The following is a 20279-nucleotide window of genomic DNA, read 5'->3' on the forward strand; positions in this document are numbered from 1 at the left end:
CACCCATCTCCAAGAAGGGTAGTAGGAGTGATCCATAAAACTACTGTCCAATATCCTTGTCACTGATCTGTTTTAGAATCTTAGAACATATTGCAACCTTGAACTTAATGAGGTACCTTGAACAGAATAACGTCCTTCATGCCAATCAGCATGCCTTCACCAAAACAGTCATCATGTGAAACCCGCCTTGTACTTTTCTCACAAGACAAAGTGAAAATTTTCGATCAAGGCAGTCAGATGGCTGCAGTATTTCTTGATTTCCATGAAGTATTTGACTCAGTATCACAAGTACACTTATTGTTAAAAGTTCTATCAGTATGGGGCATCAAGTGAAGTTTCTGATTGGACTGAGGACTCTTCGGTACGTAGGACACAGCATATTATCTCGGATGGAGATCCATCATCCGATGTGGAAGTACCTTTGGGTGTGAACAAGGGAAGTGTGTTGATATCCTTGCTGTTCATGTTGCATATTAATTACACCGCAGACAATATTAATAGTAACATCAGGCTTTTCGCAGATGATGCAGTTATCTATAATGAAGTAACATTTCAAAAAAAGCTTCATAAATATTCAGTCAGATCTTGTTAAGATTTCAGACTGGTGCAAAGATTGGCAACTTGGATTAAATGTTCAGAAATATAAAATTGTGCACCTCACAAAATGAAAAACAATGGAATATCCTATGACTATAATATCAATGAGGCACAGTTGGAATTGGCGAACTCACACAAATACCCAGGTGTACACTTTACACAGATATGAAATAGAATGATCAAATAAGCTCAGCTGTGCATAAAGTAGGTGGTAGACTTTAGTTTATTGGTAGAGTACTGGGGAAGTGCCATCGCTGTACAATGGAGGTTGCTTACAAATCACTCATATGACCCAACCTAGAATGTTGCTTATGTGTATGGGAACCATACACTAGAACTAACAGGGATACTGAATGTATACAGAGAAGGGCAGCACAAATGGTCACAGGTTTGTTTGACCCATGGGAGAGTCATTCAGTAATGCTGAAGAAATGGAACTGGCAGATTCTTGAAGATGTGAACTATACCAGCAAAGCCCACTGACAAAGTTTCAAGGCTCTAGGAACTTACTACATATTGCTCGCATGCGGATTGTGAGGACAAGATAAAAATAATTAGAGAACACACACAGACATTCAAACAATCATTCTTCCCATGCTCCATAGATAAATGGAAAAAGAAGAAATCCTAATAACAGGTAAAATGGGACATACCCTCTGCCATGCACTTTGCGATAGTTTGCAGAGTATGGATGTAGATGTATTTCCAAAGAAGTGAAGGCTGGACTGGAAATAATTTTTAATCTGTACTATTTTCCTCCAAATAATTCTACTCGTTCACAGTATATTTACTCCCTCATGAAGTTCGTTGTAAATCATCCATTGCAATTCAAAAGGAACAATGATGTGTATAATTACAATATCAGAAGTAAAAACGACGTTCAGACATTAACACAAAAGGGGTGCACAATGCCGCAGCAACAAATTTTGGTCACTTACCCATTGATAGCAAAGTAAAATTTGAAAACAAAGTTAAAGGAGAATTTCTATTAGCGTAATGTGTAAAAAGTGGTGGGTAGAAATGACTATCTCACATCTGAATAATAATAATAATAATAACAATAATAATAACAAAGCTTATAAATGTTCTGCATGTAGCCGTATTTAAAAATTAATTTCCAATGTGAATGTGAAATGACTTGTTCCATACTATTGCAATTTTTCACGCAAAATGAACCATGGAACATGAAACTAACAGAAAAAGTACTTACTTGCTTCTGGTTTGTTGAGATCAAAGACTCTGATAAGCTTTTCGTTGCTACCAGTTACAAAAAGTTCACTATCTGAAGAAAAATTAACACTCTTTACAATATGATTATGTTGAAAAGAATGAATTTCTTCACCGGAAACAGCATCCCACACCTGAAAGGAATAATACACAGAATAAACTGATTGGACTACTGTAATAATTACACACTGATTTCCGTACATTAGAGCAAAATCACAAAAACAGCAATTTTGAGAAACAAAGCAACTCTTCTGGTAAACCTTATGGGATGTAAGGTCGTGGTCCATGAAACTCTTCAGCTCCTAACGTTTCGTCCAGAGTTGCGCTGGACATCTTCAGAGGGGTGTTTCTCCTCCGGTGAGTCTTGCCGACTCACTTGCAAGACTCACCAGAGGAGAAAAACCCCTCTGAAGATGTCCAGCGCAACTCTGGACGAAACGTTAGGAGCTGAAGAGTTTCATGGACCATGACCTTACATCCCGGAAGGTTTACCAGAAGATATGTCATCCGGTCGTGAAAGCCTTCATACTAAAAACAAAGCAACTGACACAAAAGATGAAATATCACTACAACGACACATGAAACAGCCATATGGAAACAAGTCGCAAAATATTTTTGTCACATATACATAGCACACAACTGCACACTTATGAGCAGAGTATCAACTGGTGCTATGACAGAAAAAAGGTGATACAATCAACTTTTTTGAATGGTGTGGAGGCATAGTTTATTGGTCAAACTACAATGAAAAGCCATTAGTTAACATGCTGCTAATAGAGAATACCTCCAACATATTTGTCTGCACAAGAGGATGGCAACAACATCACATTTGGAACAGCTCTGGTGGTTTAACTGCAGGAAAGCTGATGATGCAGACCAGCTGACCTATGAACTTACCAAGTACATGCCAATGGCTGCCATAGTAAAGCTTGCAGACACCGGCATCTTCATCACTGCACAGTATCCAAAAGCCATGGAGAAACAAACAAGGTGAGGTCATCATAATCCCAATGCTAGGAAAGGACTCTTGCTTCCCCCTCAAACTACAAGCCAATTGGCTTGGTAGCTGCACTATTAAAAATCTTCAAACCTCTGTACCTCAAATGACTCCAGAAACATATGGAAGCTAAGAACTCCTCCCTGAGAAGCAGTCTGCAGTAAGAGGACATGCAACATGTCGACTTCTATGCCTTGTCCAGGTTGTAATGGATGCCACAAGGCACTGAGAGAACTTTGATGCTATTCTTCAATATAGATGAGACTGTGTGGCATGAAAACCTCCTGTACAAGCTACTCATTCAGGGAATTCTTACCTTCATGGGCACACTTTCCCTGTGTGTTGCACAGAACAATGTTTTCACATCACATCCTCGCTGGCATTCCACATCTACAAAAATACTCCACAAGCCACAGTACAGTGCATGGCAGAGCACACCCTGCATCACTCCTATTCATTCTCTCCCCTATTCTACTGGGAAACAAAGTGAGGGAAAAAACTTGTGAGCCCTTATTTCTTGTATCTCATCTTTGTGGTCCTTATGCGCATTGTATGTTGGCAGCAGTAGAATTTTGTGGCAGTCAGCTTCAAATGCTGGTTCCCTAAATTTCCTCAATAGTGTTTCTTGAAAAGAACGTCACCTTCCCCCCAGAGATTCCCACTGGAGTTCCCAAAACATCTCCGTAACACTTATGTGTTGTTCAGACCTAATGGCAATAAATATAGTAGCCTACCTCTGAATTGCTTCGATGTCTTCTTTCAATCTGACCTGGTATGGATTCCAAACATTTGAGCAGTACTCAAGAATAGGCCACACCAGCCGTCCATTACAGGTGAACCACTCTTTCGTAAAATTTTCCCAATAAACCGAAGTCTGCCATTTGTCTTCCCTACCACAGTTCTCTCGTGCTCATTTCATTTCATATCACTTTGCAACATTAAGCCCACATATTTAAACGACTTGACTGAGTCAACCAGGACAATAGTAATACTGTAATCGAACATCACAGGTTTGTTGTTCTTACTCATCCACATTAACTTACATTTATCGACATTTAGAGCTATCTGCCATTTACCACACTAACTAGAAATTTTGTCCAAGTCATCTCTTATCTTCCTGCAGTCACTCAACTTTAACACCTTACTGTACACCACAGCATCATCAGCAAACAACTACAGATTGCTGCCCCCACTCTTCCAGTCATACGAACTATTCACTTCAAGAGTGATTCTTGATAAATATAAGCTAGGACAGTGCTAATTCTGTGATGTCTTCAATGTTAAGTCTAACGTGAAATCCACTAGGGCATGTTGCCTTATCTGTTTTAAGTAGTCTTCATTCTTTTTAATGCCATGGGTGCTAATATTGAGACAACTCATTTGTAAATCCAAGGGGCAGTCAAACAATGGTGGAATGGTAGTATTCTCTTCTGTGAATACATTGTTTATTGTGAATCTAAAAATTCTGTATTCTGTCTGCAGTCTTCAGTTTCGGCACAAGATCATTCCATGAGGAACTGAATGGAAGGTTTGGTTCCTTTCACTGACTTTGTGCATAAACATAACTTCCTACCATTTTTTGATAAATCTATTATCACATCTGATTATGAAAATAATTGTAGGCTTCAGATATGGCATATCTTACAGATGCATGCATTGCTATTAACTTTATTTTAGCATCCCTGTAAACTCTCTTGCAGTGAGGGTGCAGTGGTCATCTCTGTTCCCATGATATTCTACAAATGGTACCATTAAATGAGGGTGGTTCTTTGCTGTCGTTTATTACTTTACTTGCAATGTAGTTCTATAGATCATGGTTTATAACATATTTAAACTTCAACCACAATTTTTACACATTTGCCACATCTGAACTGAACATTCTCAGTTTGTCTGTTAAATAAGTTGATATCAGTCCCTGTAAGTTTGACCTCAGCTTTTTTCATAACCATTTTGCCTTTGGTGACTGCTGATGATGTAATAGCATCGATTCTGTTTGTAGTCACGTCTACAATATTTCACTACCGTTTGCGCTGTCAGACTAGCTGTTTGACACAATTGTCAAAGTTTTCAGTATTACTTCAAAAATGTTGTCTGTCCTTACAGACAATGATGTTAGTTGCCAGAAGAACGACAGGAGGGCAACCAACATTACTAATAATGCATCCAGCCTAAAAGCATTATAGTGGAGAACACAAAGGGACAATGGATACACGTGAAAACACATGGAACGATAAAACCCACCGCCACATATAAAACATAAAACGAAATTAACCGATGAGGTGTTGTCAGCTATAATTGATGGCAACGAGTCTCTTAACTGAAGAGGCCGTTGCAGGGCAACCAAAGAAGGACAACTCACCAAGATATGGGCCACTGTCAGCCGGGCACCGCAGCGACAGTGAGGTGGGTCATCATGGCGCAGGAGGTAGCCATGTCTCACCCAAGCACGGCCGACACGGAGCCGACAGAACCACAGAGTCCCTGCAAGAGACCTGCGAGGAGGTCTTCCACACATTCATAGTCTCCTTAATGGCAAGTAGTTAGTTGTGCGTAAAGCCGCAAAACCTTGTGGTGTAGTACTGAACGCAAGTCAGTTGCAGAGAAGCCCATCTCCATAAGCAGTTTCTGCATAGCCCATTTGGCCAGCCTGTCGGCAAGTTTGTTGCCTGGGATTCCGATGTGACCTGGGGTCCAGAAAAACACCACTGAACGACTGGACCGTTCCAGGACATAGATGGATTCCTGGATGGTCGCTACCAAAGGATGACGAAGGTAACACTGGTTGACAGCTTGTAGCCTGCTCAAGGAGTCAGTACACAGAAGAAACCACTCCCCAGGGCATGAACGAACAAAATACTGCCACCAGCTCAGCAGTGAAAACACTGCAGCCATCGGGCAAGGAATGCTGTTCAACATGTCCATCATGGACATACCCGAAGCCGACGTGAACATCAGCCATCGAGCTGTCGGTGTAAACCACTTCATGGCCTCAATACATGTCAAGAATCGAGAGGAAGTGGAAGCGGAGAGCCGCACGGTTAACTGAGTCCTTAGGTCCATGTGAAAAGTCCAGGCGAAGTCACAGCTTAGGTGTACATTATGGAGGTGTACGTGAATTGACCTCAATTATAGGTGGTAAAGGCAAGGACTCCAGCTCAGAAAGACGGGATCAGACACAAACTGCGATTGGAAGCCCTGACCTGGGAGGTGAACTGCTGTGGGTGGGAAAAGGAGACGGTAATTCAGATGTGCAAGAGAACTATGAACATGTGCAACATAACTGGCCAGCAGTTGTGCATACCTAACCTTCAATGGAGGGACTCCGACCTCCTCCAGGATGCTGGTCACCAGACTCGTCCTAAAAGCTCCTGTCGCTAGGTGAACACCACAGTGGTGCACTGGGTCGAGGAAACGCAGCGCTGATGGCACTGCCGAACCGTAAACCAGGCTCCCATAGTCAAGGTGGGATTGAACAAGAGCTCTGTTGAGCTGCAGCAGCTTAGAGCGATCTGCACCCCAGTTGGTGTTGCTCAGGCAGCAGAGGGCATTGAGGTGCTGCCAGCACTTCAGCTTAAGCTGACAAAGGTGAGGAAACCAAGTCAAACCGGCGTTGAAAACCAGTCCTAAGAATCGATGTCTCCACTACAGTGAGGGGATTGTCAGTAAGGTAAAGTTCTGGTTCCAGATAAACGGTATGACACTGACAGAAGTGCACAACATACGACTTTGCCGCCGTAAACTGGAAACAGTGGGCTAGAGCCCATGACTGCACCTTGTCGGTGGCTCCCTGTAGGTGCCGGTCAGCAACACCAGTACTGGTAGAGCACTATGAAACACAAAGTCGGCTGCATACAGAGAAGGTGAGACAGATGGTCCTACAGCTGCTGCTACACAAGTAATTGCCACTAAAAATAGACACACACTCAATACAGAGCTCTGCGGGACTCCATTCTCCTGGATATGGAGGGAACTATGGGAGGCACAAACTTGGACATGGAAAGTACAAAGCGACAGGAAATTTTGGATAAAAACCAGGAGCAGGCCTCTGAGACCCTACTTGCATAAACTGGCAAGGATACGATGTCGCCAGATCGTGTCACACTTTTCATGAATAAAAAAAGACAGCAAGCAGTTGCTGGCATCTGGAAAAGACTGTTCGGATGGCGGACTCAAGGGACACAAGATAATCAGTGGTAAAGTGACCCTGATGGAAGCTGCCTTGACACAGAGCCAGTAGGCCAACTGACTCCAGGACCCAACCCAACTGCCGACATACCATATGTTCTAGCAGCTTACAAAGAACGTTGGTTAGGCTGATAGCTATCCACATCAAGCAGGTTTTGACTGAGTTTGAGCACCGGAATGATGGAGCTCTCCCTCCATTGCAATGGAAAGATGCCATCGCACCAGGTCCGGGTGAAGATGATGAGATGTCACTTGTAGTCAGATGAGAGATGTTTAATCATCTGACTATCTGGTCTGGCCCAGGAACAGTGTCAGGATAATGTGCAAGGGCAATGACGAGCTCCCACTCTATAAATGGGGTGTTACAGGATTCAATGTAGCGTGTAGTGAACAAAAGGACTTTCCCTGCCAGCTGCCGTTTGAGAGTGTGAAAGGCTGGGGGTAGTTCTTCAATACAGAGGCTCGAGCATAATGCTCAGCAAAGTGCTCGGCAATCGCGAATGCATCGGTAGATAACACGCCATTTATGTTAACACCAGGAACACCTCTTGGGGTCAGGTACCTGAAAACACGTTTGATCCTTGCTCAGACTTGGGAAGCTGACGTATAGCACACAATGGTCGAGACTTATCTCTCCCAACACTCCTGCTTCCATCGTTTGGTAAGATGGTGAACACGGGCACGCAGCCGTTTAAAGGCTACGAGGTGTTCCAGGGAAGGGTGCTGCTTATGCTGCTGCAGAGCTCGCTGACGCTCATTAATTGCTTCAGCAACTTCCAGTGACCACCAAGAAATTGCCTTTCACCAGGGGCACCCTAAAGAGCCAGGGATCGCGTTTTCTGCTGCAGAAATGATTGTTGTAGCCACCTGCTCAACCATCACATCGATGTTTCCGTGTGGGGGAGATTCGACGGTGACAGCAGAGGTGAAAATTTCCCAGTCCGCCTTGTTTGAAACCCATCTGAGCAGGCATCAGTGGGCCTGATGCTGGGACAATGACAGGAAGATGGGGAAGTGGTCACTACCACACAGGTTGTCATGAGCTCTCCAGTGGATAGATGGAAGAAGTTCTGGGCTGCAAACTGATAAATCACTGGCTGAGTAACTACTATGAGTCACACTGAAATGTGTGGCGGCCCCAGTATTTAAGGTGCAGAGGTCAAACTGAGACAGTAAAGTTTCAACACCTCTGTCTCGGCCAGTGCCACCACACAAGGGGTTATGGCCATTAAAATCTCCCAAAAGTAAGAAAGGTTGAGGGAGCTGATCCATCAGTGCAGCTAAAACATTCAGGGATACTGCACCATCTGGAGGAAGATATACACTGTGGACATTTATTTCCTGTGTCATCCTTATTCAGACAGCCACAGCTTCAAGAGGGGTTTGAAGGGGGGCACGGACTGAGTTTAGGACAAAAACGCAAACTCCACCTGATACTCTATTACAGTTGCTATGGTTCCTGTAATATCCACTATAGCTGTGAAGGGCAAGGGTCTGCACTGCCGGGAACAAGGTTTCCTGGAGGGCAATGCAGAAAGCACGTGTAAAGCTTAACAGTTGCCATAGCTCAGCCAGGCAGTGGAAAAAACTGCTGCAATTCCACTGGAGGATGATGACATCGTGAGACTGGGAAGGCTTGGAAAATTCAATGAGGCAGTTTACACCTCGGGGTCACGTGCTGCCACCAACTTATTGCATGAGCAGTCTATCGGGTGATTACATTTGAAAAATTAAAAAACCACGGAACAATGTAGATATAGAGGTAAAAATTGACACACATGCTTGGAATGACATGGGGTTTTACTAGGAAAAAAGAAAAAAAAAAGTATTGCTAGGCACGTGAAAGATCTCTTGCGCGCATCGTTTGGTGATGATCGTGTGCTCAGCCACCACTTTCGTCATACTTGGCCACCCAGGTCCCCAGACCTCAGTCCGTGCGATTATTGGCTTTGGGGTTACCTGAAGTCGCAAGTATATCGTGATTGACCGACATCTCTAGGGATGCTGAAAGACAACATCCGACGCCAATACCTCACCATAACTCCGGACATGCTTTACAGTGTTGTTCACAGCATTATTCCTCGACTACAGCTATTGTTGAGGAATGATGGTGGACATATTGAGCATTTCCTGTAAATATCATCATCTTTGCTTTGTCTTACTTTGTTATGCTAATTATTGCTATTCTGATCAGATGAAGCGCCATCTGTCAGACATTTTTTGAACGTTTGTATTTTTTTGGTTCTAATAAAACTCCATGTCATTCCATGCATGTGTGTCAATTTTTACCTCTCTATCTACATTCTGTGGTTTATTAAGTTTTCAAATTTATACTGACTTTTTGATCACCCGGTATATCCATTGTGTCTGAGGGTCCGGCAAGATCTATGTCCTCAACACACGCCAGAATCTCCACCTCATCCACAGACACAGAGCTTGTAGGTAGCGGTGGTGTGGGTACCACCACAGTTCCCTTGGTCTTGGGGATCTTTTTTTTGGATTTCTCTAGCTGCTCTTTGAGTTTCCCTGGCTGGGAGGACCTCACTGACTCAGTCTCCGAGACTGAAGCCCTACGACCAGCTGCTTCTGGGCTCTTCAGCCACTGGCAGGTGTCATCTTTCCCACTAGCAGAAACCTGGGAAGGGACCCCTTCCTAGCGAGAGGAGCCAAGGATGACTTACGCTTCTCTGGTGCAGAAGTGGGGATTGATATCCCTGATGGTTGGGGAGGGGGGGGGGGGAGATGTTGCTCCCAAAGTAGGTGGTGCAGGAGCAACAGGGAGGGAAGTGCTCCCCTCCATTAAGGGAGCAGGTGTAGTCTTCTGGCTCTGAGAGGTGACTGGGGTTGGTGGAGCTGATGGGGCTAGAACTGTTGTAGCGGTGGCGTAAGATGATGTCATACACACAGGATGTAGGCATTAAAATTTCCTCTGAGCCTCAGTGTAGGTCAGCCAGTCCAGGGTCTTGCACTCCATTATTTTCCTTTCTTTCTGGCGAATCCCACAGTCAGGCGAGCAAGGCGAATGGTGCTCTCCGCAGTTCACACAGATGGGAGGCAGGGCACATGGAGTATTGGGATGTGATGGGCATCCGCAATCTCGACATGTGATGCTGGAAGCACAGCAGAAATACATATGGCCAAACTTTCAGCATTTAAATCACCACATTGGGGGAGGTGTATAGGGCTCTACATCACAGCAGTAGACCAACACCTTGACCTTCTAAGGTAATGCATAACCTTCGAATGCCAAGATGAAGGCACTGGTGGCAATCTGATTATCCCTCGGACACCGGTGGATACGCCAAACGAAATGTACATCTTGCCGCTCTAAATTGGCACACAGCTCATCGTCAGACTGCAAAAGAAAGTCCCTGTGAAATATGATACTCTGTACCATATTTAAACTCTTACGGGGTGAAATGGTTACAGAAACATCCCTCAGCTTCTCGCAAGCCAGTAACACCCGTAACTGGGCAGAGGATGCTGTTTTGATCGAGACTGACCCAGATCTCATTTCGGACAAGCCCTCCACCTCCCCAAACTTTTCCTCTAAATGCTCAACAAAAAACTGAGGCTCCATCGTCATGAAACATTCCCTATCACACAAGGTACTGGGATGAATAAGAGCCGCTGCCATCCTTAGCCTGATGTTCCTCCCATAGTGTGGCCAGGGAGGGGAACGATTTGGGGTCATACTTCTGTGTGTTGAATTGAGCCCATGAATGCTTAGAGACTGTTGGTGTTTGACCACCAGCAAGAGATGATGTACTACGCTTCATTGCGTGTCATCTGCCCTGATGCCACCCACTCCGACCAGGGGCCCTCTCCACAGGCACCACCCACCTGCACCAAAGGCCACCTGGCAGGATGGCCATTGCCGGGAGTCCCAATGCCCCAGGGTGACAGGCATCTACTCCTTGGCATACGTGGGGAGTTAATGGCGCAAGCATCAGCAGAGGGATACCTGTGTGGTCTGGGGGCTATAACCAACAGGGTATACGGCTGCCCCACCACAACCGACTGGCTAATGTGCTGGATATCAAGTACAACCAAGCAAACAAATCCATTGTCGTCAGTGTAGGAAACAACACTGCACAGTTGATTGATAAATACGCACCCAGGAGGGTTACCTCACCCAACAGTTGGAGAATGAACAGAAGTGTAGACCCACGTCGACAAAGGACGCGATAGGCCTCAGCGCATGATGGACATGATGCACCATGAAAGGTGCCCTTCGCAAATTGGCTTGCTCTTCGGGAAAATTTTGAAAAATGGAGATCAAACCCTACAGGGGGCCATCACATGAAGGGCGAAACGTGTGAGATTCCTTTTAGTCCCTCTTACGACAGGCAGGAATACCTCGGGCCTATTCTAACCCCCGGACCCCTAGGGGATGCCAATGATGTATGAATAATTTAACAGGCCCAGTATCATCTGGTAAAAGTTAGCAACAGGCCCAGTATCATCTGGTAAAAGTTAGCACCTACTACAGGATAAGCCTGTTAATATGGTATCCAGCAGTCTGGTATATTCAATAGTCCAGCATTGCTTCATTCATACTGAATATTTTGGATGCATTCAGTGCAATTCGGCCATGCTCGGCTGTGGTCAACAATTTTAAGTCATGTAGCGCCAACAATTGTTTTAGTTACCATTTAGACAGCCTCTGCCTTTCACCAATTTTCTACAGCAATTAAAGAGTGATGTTTTAAAGTGTAAACACAATTAGCATTCTTCTGTATCACAATTATAGTAGTATAACAATGAATGTTGTGTTTGGCAAGCTTTTGGAGTCAGTGGCTCCTTCTTCAGGCAGAAGGGTTGAAGGGACAGGAAGAAGGGTGAAGGAAAAAGGACTGGAGAGGTCTAGAAAAAGGGGTAGAATTTGGGAAAGTCACCCAGAACTGCAGGTCAGGGGAGACTTACCGTACGGGATGAGAAGGAAAGACTGATTGGTGGGGACTGCATCGGACGAGGTTTGAAAACCCGAGAGCTTAAAGGTGGAAGACAGGGTACTATGCAAGACAGAGATTACAATTAAAATCTTGTGCATAAGTTAATAAGAGTGAAAAGATAAGTGCATTGTCTGTAACAGCAGTGGGGGATGGTGGTGAAAAATGGATGGGAAAGACAGAGAAAGATGCAGAAAACTACAACGGAGTAAAGCAGAGACTAGTTACAGTGAAGAAAAGCTGAGACAGGAGAAATTAATTTACATTAAGGCCAGGTGGGGGATGAGAACCAAGGACATGTTTTAGTTGTAGTTCCCACCTGTAGAGTTCTGAGAAACTCTTTGTCTGGGGGAAGAATCCAGATGGTGCGTGTGGTAAAACAGGCTATGAGGTCACGAATGTCAAGTTGTAGAACATGCTCTGCAACAGGATACTTTGAGTTACCTATGCCCATTCATCCTAATTGATAATTTGGCATTTTTGGTATTAGTCACATATAATCTTCTTCATCAAATAGCTCCAGATCTTCACATGTAACACCTGTCATCATACAATAACCAATTGCTGCCGAACCATGGTCCCCTGCGGACTAATTCGGTGAAAAGTGTGGTCAGCAAGTCACTCCAACAAGTGCAGAGCCTACCGTATTTACTCGAATCTAAGCCGCACCTGAAAAATGAGACTCTAAATCAAGGGAAAGAAAATTTTCCCGAATCTAAGCCGCACCTGAAATTTCAGACTAAATTCAAGGGGACAGAAAAGTTTTAGACCACCCCTCCAAATCGAAACAAAGTTGGTCCATTGTAACATGAGACATAATTGAGGTCGAATGAATGAAGATACAGCTACAGTAGTTTGGTTCAAGTCGTAAGCTTAACAGTTAAGCTTTACGAAGTAGCCATTGCTGTGTGTCAGGCACTCCGTCCATATTTATACGAGTACCCTTCCTTTATCATGTGCTTCGCCTGGTTTGAATCGATTGCTTATTTTGGTTTGATCTGATAAGCGCCGTTCTCTTTGTTATAGGTGTTTATGTCATTCTAAGCTGAAAATGGATTATTGAACTGTGTAATGCATTGTTTGTCGCATTCTGATAATGAGAGTTTATGACCTGTCGCCGCTCACGGCATGGCTTGCTTTTTATGCATGCTACCGTGGCTTAGGAAGGAAAAAAAAAAAAAAGAGAGAAAGAGAGGAATTGTCTCATAAGCGAATCAACGGCAGGAGACTGCTATTTGTTGTTACTTACATTGCTGCTTTCTTTGATAATGATCAACAAGAACCAAATAATAGACTGCGTATGATAGAAGATGTTCTGAACGTGAGTTTAGCGAAAATTTTTCTCCATTTGCAATTGAAAATCTTTGCAGACCCCTCTTTAGTACATTACATTCTGCACAGAAATTAAGAGTCATCTTAGATTTAAAAAATCTAAAAATTTAAAAATCTAACCTTACGACTTATCTTAGAAGAAAGATTAAGAAAAGGCAAACCTACGTTTCTTGCATTTGTAGACTTAGAGAAAGCTTTTGACAATGTTAACTGGAATACTCTCTTTCAAATTCTGAAGGTGGCAGGGGTAAAATACAGGGAGCGAAAGGCTATTTACAATTTGTACAGAAACCAGATGGCAGTTATAAGAGTCGAGGGGCATGAAAGGGAAGCAGTGGTTGGGAAAGGAGTGAGACAGGGTTGTAGCCTCTCCCCGATGTTATTCAATCTGTATATTGAGCAAGCAGTAAAGGAAACAAACGAAAAATTCGGAGTAGGTATTAAAATTCATGGAGAAGAAGTAAAAACTTTGAGGTTCACCGACGACGCTGTAATTCTGTCAGAGACAGCAAAGGACTTGGAAGAGCTGTTGAACGGAATGGACAGTGCCTTGAAAGGAGGATATGAGATGAACATCAACAAAAGCGAAACGAGGATAATGGAATGTAGTCAAATTAAATCGGGTGATGCTGAGGGAATTAGATTAGGAAATGAGACACTTAAAGTAGTAAAGGGGTTTTGCTATTTAGGGAGTAAAATAACTGATGATGGTCGAAGTAGAGAGGATATAAAATGTAGACTGGCAATGGCAAGGAAATCGTTTCTGAAGAAGAGAAATTTGTTAAAATCGAGTATAGATTTAAGTGTCAGGAAGTCGTTTCTGAAAGTATTTGTATGGAGTGTAGCCATGTATGGAAGTGAAACATGGACGATAACTAGTTTGGACAAGAAGAGAATAGAAGCTTTCGAAATGTGGTGCTACAGAAGAATGCTGAACATAAGGTGGGTTGATCACGTAACTAATGAGGAGGTATTGAATAGGATTGGGGAGAAGAGAAGTTTGTGGCACAACCTGACTAGAAGAAGGGATCGGTTGGTAGGACATGTTTTGAGGCATCAAGGGATCACAAATTTAGTATTGGAGGGCAGCGTGGAGGGTAAAAATCGTAGAGGCAGACCAACAGATGAATACACTAAGCAGATTCAGAAGGATGTAGGTTGCAGTAAGTACTGAGAGATGAAGAAGCTTGCACAGGATAGAGTAGCATGGAGAGCTGCATCAAACCAGTCTCAGGACTGAAGACCACAACAACAACAACAACAACAACAACAACAACAGTCAGTTGCCGTGCTTCATTTCTGACTGTATCACTATTCAGCATAAGAATAATACGAATATAAACATGACATGATATGTATATTCTTCCACGTTTGCTGTTGTGTCACTCTTGTTTCGTAGTTTATTAGGCAGACAGGATTTAAATGAAATAGCAGCAAACACAAAAAAATACATGGCGTAATGTTTACATTCTTCTACCTTTTCTTTTAATTTATTTACTGACGCATAGGTTTTGGCACCAGTATTTTAGCCGGCCGCGGTGGTCTAGCGGTTCTGGCGCTGCAGTCCGGAACCGAGGGACTGCTACGGTCGCAGGTTCGAATCCTGCCTCGGGCATGGGTGTGTGTGATGTCCTTAGGTTAGTTAGGTTTAAGTAGTTCTAAGTTCTAGGGGACTTATGACCTAAGATGTTGAGTCCCATAGTGCTCAGAGCCATTTGAACCATTTTTTTTTTTTCCAGTATTTTATCTTTGTGCCTGCAAAGCATGCCTGTGTAGCGCTACATATATGCGACGACAGAAGTTGTGGCGGCACCTACCAACATTTTTCAGAACTTCCGCTTACTTTGCACTCGATTCTAAGCCACAGGCGGTTTTTTGGATCACTAAAATCGGAAAAAAAAGTGCAGATAAGATTCAAGTAAATACGGTAGTTCAATCTCAACCTGTATCTGCTACGATTCAATATTATTCACCAACTGAATGGATAATCTGAATCTGTTTTGAATACAGCAGGGTGTATGTATGTATGACCGGGATCTCCTCCCAAACCCTTTGGCACAGAAATAGCAGGCCTCATGAGCATCACCATTGACAGGTGGGTGGGTGGGTTATAGCCTCCAGGCTCCAATAGGAATGGAGATACAGGCAAGTATGTGTTTTTCCAGTCCCTGCCATACAGACTACCTTGTATGACAGGCATGTTGTGAAGGAATGGCATTGACCTGCCAAATCAACCTGCTCTGCAAGGCAGCCTACATGTCAGTGGCAAGAAATGGTTTTCTGGGCCCTCACATATAGGCTGCCCTGCACACCAATGCATTGTGGGGTTAATATGGACCCAATTAATTGAACTGTGTTGCAAAGGCTACACATGCCGATAAGAATGGCTGGAGACAGGTTGAGTTGGATAGAAGGGTGCAAAGAGAGGGGAGGGGGGGGGAGAGATGTATGAGGCAGGTGGAAAAGGAAGAGGGGGAGGTGAAGGTGGAAAGAGGGGGGGGGAGGAGGAGAGTCAGAGAGGGGGAGGAATAAATGGATAAGTAGAGGGGGGGGGAGGATATGAAGAGACAGAAAATAGGAAGGAGGGAGGGAGGGAGAGAGAGAGAGAGAGAGAGAGAGAGAGAGAGAGAGAGAGAGAGAGAGGGGGGGGGGGGGTAAAGGTGGGATGATGAGGTGGAGAGAGGGAGGAAGAGGTGGGCACAGAGAGGGTGAGGAGGAGATGTGTTCAGTATAAGTGTCGACTGCATAGGGTGCAAAGCCACGGGGAAAAGGCTACCCATATATAATCCAAAAGTGCAAGCAAGAGAACAGTCCGAGAACGGTTATTTGTATGCACATATTTTTCAGTATATGTTCACACGAGAAATCGGGCAAGATTAGTACCACTTTCAACTGATAGGGACCAGTTTGAAGCCCGATCTTACATAGGCTAATATGCTAGAAGGGTTGTCTACTAAACAGCATTTTAAAGCTTGAGAATAGAACTGAGAGCTTTCAGGAAAGTAATTACCCGGATACAACTTGAAAAAATGATGAGATATGTAGTTAAAAAGTTTTACCTAACACCCCTACTTGATTGTCATAATAAGGTGCAGAAAATATTTGGAAAATGTGCCTCAAAAATACTGTGAAGACACTTGATAGATATCATGGTTTTGACTTGTAACTGGGCATCAAAATAGTGATAGTGATAGTAGTAGTAGTAGTAGTAGTAGTAGTAATAAACAATAATAATAATTCAAAATGCAGAGCTCATAGGCCATTTCATGATATAAAACATTAGCTCACCTTTTCTTATAATCAAACAAATGAGTAAACAATTCTTAAAACTCTTCACAACTGACCTTGGCATTGAAATCAGCTGCACCTGTGGCAGCTTTTGATGCCTGCGGGTTTAGTGCAACACCCCAAACAGCACCCTTATGACCCTCAAATGTGCCAATCCAGTCACCTGTGTCTCCCTGGCGTAGCATGGGCTTGCCATCTGTAAACGAAGTAGGAAAAGTCATCACCACCAACATTAGTTGCAGCAGCAGTAGTAGTATTCCGATGAATTCAATGCAGTCAGTTTTAATGATACCGAACGGTTCCTGAATGTTCTCAAACTTCATCTGAAAGTGAGTAACTTCCAGTTATGTGTATTTAAGTGACACAAAAATGTAAATGATATAAGCTTTGTAATTTAAGGAACCTGCCCGTTTGTGCGCGGCAATCTTGGCTACATCAAAGAGATAGCACTGAAGAGAGAGCCACACTGTCTTCAGCAACCTGTAGTTCTGCATACATACATTGCAACATATGAATGGAACTTTTCGAGATCAGGGAAACTGGAATGTTCTTAACACTGCCAACTCATATTTGGCAACAGAACTACAGGGAAATGTTAAGGTGATTTCTTAATTTCCAAGAAGCTTTAATGATAATCTGAGAACAAAAATCAAATAACTGTTGAATACATTCATGATTCAACTTACCACTGAAGATGCATATCTTGTTGCCACCATCCGGCAATAATATTTGTATGCTCCAGGTCAGGAGTGAAGAAGGAACAGCAATCAATGTATGAGGTCTATTTAAAAAATTCCAGGACTTTGGGCACAAAATTTTGCTATGCTTACCTTTTACTTATCGTAGATGGTCTCCTTCGAAATACTCTCCTCCACAATTGATACACTGCATCCAATACAGTTTCCACTTCTGGAAGCTGTCTTGGTACACCTCGTGCTGGATGGCAGTAAGTGCCTTCTGCCAATTTTCTTCTATTTCGCCTATCGTTAGAAATCTTTGTCCTTTCAATGGAGTTTTCAACTTTGGAAATAAAAATAAAGTCCATAGGGGCCAGATCTGGATGAGGCAGCACAGTGATTTCATTTTTTGTGCAATAGTCACGCACCAACAGAGATGAATGTGTGAGTGTGTTATCATGATGCAAGAGCCATGAATTGTCTTGCCACATTTCAGGCTGTTTCCTTCTCACCTTTCCTCGCATACTTCACAACTTGTCTTGATAGTACCATTGATTAACAGTTTATCCCTATGGCACAAATTCATGATGAACTAATCCTTCAAAGTCAAAGAAAACTATCAGCATGGTTTTCACATTGGACCTGACCTGACAAGCCCTTTTCGGTCTTTGAGAACATTTCCCAGTCCCATTGTGAAGAGTGAACCTTGGTCTGAACATCTTAACCGTAAACCCATATGTCACCATCAGCTATTACTCTCTTACAGAACATCTCACTCTCATTTGCATAACCCAAAAGCTCTTCACAGATTGCAAGGCAAAGTTCTTTCTTGTCTTAACTCTTGAGCTGTGGGACGAACTTGGCAACAACATGATGCATTCCAAGATGCTTTTTCAGGATTTCATGACATGATCCACCTGAAATGTTATGGTCTTCTGCAATATCTCTGACAGTCAGACTTTGACTAACTGGCATGCACAATTTTGTTGATGGTCCTGACATGAGCGTCATTTGTAAATTTTGAAGGGTGCCCAGAATGAGGGACATCTTTAACTTCCGTCTGGCCATTTTTAAGCCGTGCGAAACTTTTGTAACACCGAAGGCTTCCTGCATCATTTGGTGTGACTCTGTCAAGGTTTTTTTGAGTGTCATGCAGATAATGCAGATCCTTGCTCCTCTAATTCTGCAATCTTGAAATTCACAAACTTTGAAACACAACGTTCCACTCAATACAGCACCAAACAATAACTAACATACATACAAGAATGAAACTTCTGACAGTTACACATTACAAAACAGGCATGTGCAGGGATGCCAACTGCACTTCACTTCAACACACCACAGGTGCAAAATTACGAATTTTCCAGAATTTTTTGAACAGACCTCTTACACAAGCCTATGAAATATCTTTCACCTGGATTGGTAATGTACTATATTCTACTGCCATTCCTTGAATCAAGATCACCACCTTATAGGATAAATGTTTAGTAACTGTATGGTTAACTGTAAACATAGGCTTCCATGGCCATTGTCACTGTCAATAAAATTCTTCTGGGTTTGTGACAGCACTGTCTAATATAAAATTACGACGTTATGGTGACTATTGCACGATGCCTTCTTCATGGTGTATTGCTAACTGCTGAATGGGCACTAATTTAATTACTTATATACTATGGAGGAGTGCTGTCATTGGATATAAGGGTGAGGAAAAGGGGTAGCAGGTGTTCTTTTATTGGTTATGCATTGTGTGTTGTCATTGGCAGAAATAGGTGTTTCACATTGGAGTTTCCTTTATTGCTTGCTATTAGTGGAAATCGACGAATAGGGAATTGAGTGACAACTGCAGTGTAGTGCTGTTTACCAACTGCTTGGTATCGGCTAGGGTGCATCAGACTGTGTACTCTCTGCCACTGTGGTCTATTGCATGCCTGTTGCTTTGCGAGAGCTGTCCTCCTGCAAGGCTTCCACTGCTGGTAGTCAAGATGCTGGGAGTCGGTACCAGTCTTCTCTATTCATGATGTCAGGACACTTGGCTATTTCACAGCCCCTCTGATCATCATCCCCAAGCTACACGGTTTCATCAGTATGGGCAAGACTGGGCATTCAATAAGCACAAGATTATCTGAACATGGGAGATGTATCCATCTCAAACAAGGCAAGAAATCAGCGGTGGCAGAGCACCACGGATAGTGCAGGATGAAGACTGAATTTCGAGAGGTCCACATACTGGCAAAACAGCCGTTTAGCTTGAGGGGGAAGATCAGAGAGACTATACAAATAGCCAAGCGATCTGACAACACAAATAGAGAAGACGGGTACTGACTCCCAGCGTCTTGGCTGCCAGCAGTGACAGCCTTACTGAACAGGCTAAGCAACAGGCACGCGGTAGGCCACAGCGGTGGAGGGTATACCAAATCTGATGCACCCTAGCCAATACTGGGCAGTTAGTAAATAGCACTATGCTACAGTCGCCGCACAATTCCCTATTTGCCGATTTCCACCAATGACAAGCAATAAAGGAAATTCCAATGGAAAATGCCTATTTCTGCCAATGACAACATGTAATGCAAAGACCAACAAAAGTACACCCAATACCCTTCCTCCTCACCCTCATATCCAATGACAGCACTCCACCATAGAATAAGTAGTTAAACTAGTGCCCGTTCAGCAGTTAGCAATACACCCAGAGGAAAGCGGCTTGCAATAGTTGCCGAAATGTCGGAATTTTATAGCTGACAATGCAGTCAAAAACCCAGAAGAATCTTATTGACACTGTACGGTTAACTTTTATTCTGACCACACACACACACACACACACACACACACACACACACACACACACACACAGAAAATTCCACAAACTGAACAATACTATTTGCCTGATATGAACCATGGCTTGTCAAACACTGGCTCACAGATTTATATACACTGATGACATTTACCTATTGGCTCAAAAGACCAATCTCTCTCAGGCGAACGACCTACACGAAGAACTGGATAATTATTTCTAGAGTTAGAAACTCA

The 20279-nt window shown here is 43.4% G+C and overlaps 1 protein-coding gene across 1 annotated transcript in view; it reads right to left on the bottom strand.

Moving 5' to 3' along the window:
- LOC126236249 (serine-threonine kinase receptor-associated protein) overlaps positions 1 to 20279 on the bottom strand; it is a 77589-nt gene that overhangs the window by 40181 nt on the left and 17129 nt on the right. Inside the window, exons 2-3 of the mRNA XM_049945399.1 lie at positions 16635 to 16774; positions 1808 to 1958 (exon numbers count right to left, since the gene is read on the bottom strand). Of these exons, the coding sequence (XP_049801356.1) occupies positions 1808 to 1958; positions 16635 to 16774 (291 nt within the window). The remainder of the gene's footprint in view (positions 1 to 1807; positions 1959 to 16634; positions 16775 to 20279) is intronic.

Source organism: Schistocerca nitens, chromosome 2 (assembly GCF_023898315.1).
Source record: "Schistocerca nitens isolate TAMUIC-IGC-003100 chromosome 2, iqSchNite1.1, whole genome shotgun sequence".
In the NCBI taxonomy this organism is placed as follows: Eukaryota; Metazoa; Arthropoda; class Insecta; order Orthoptera; family Acrididae; genus Schistocerca; species Schistocerca nitens.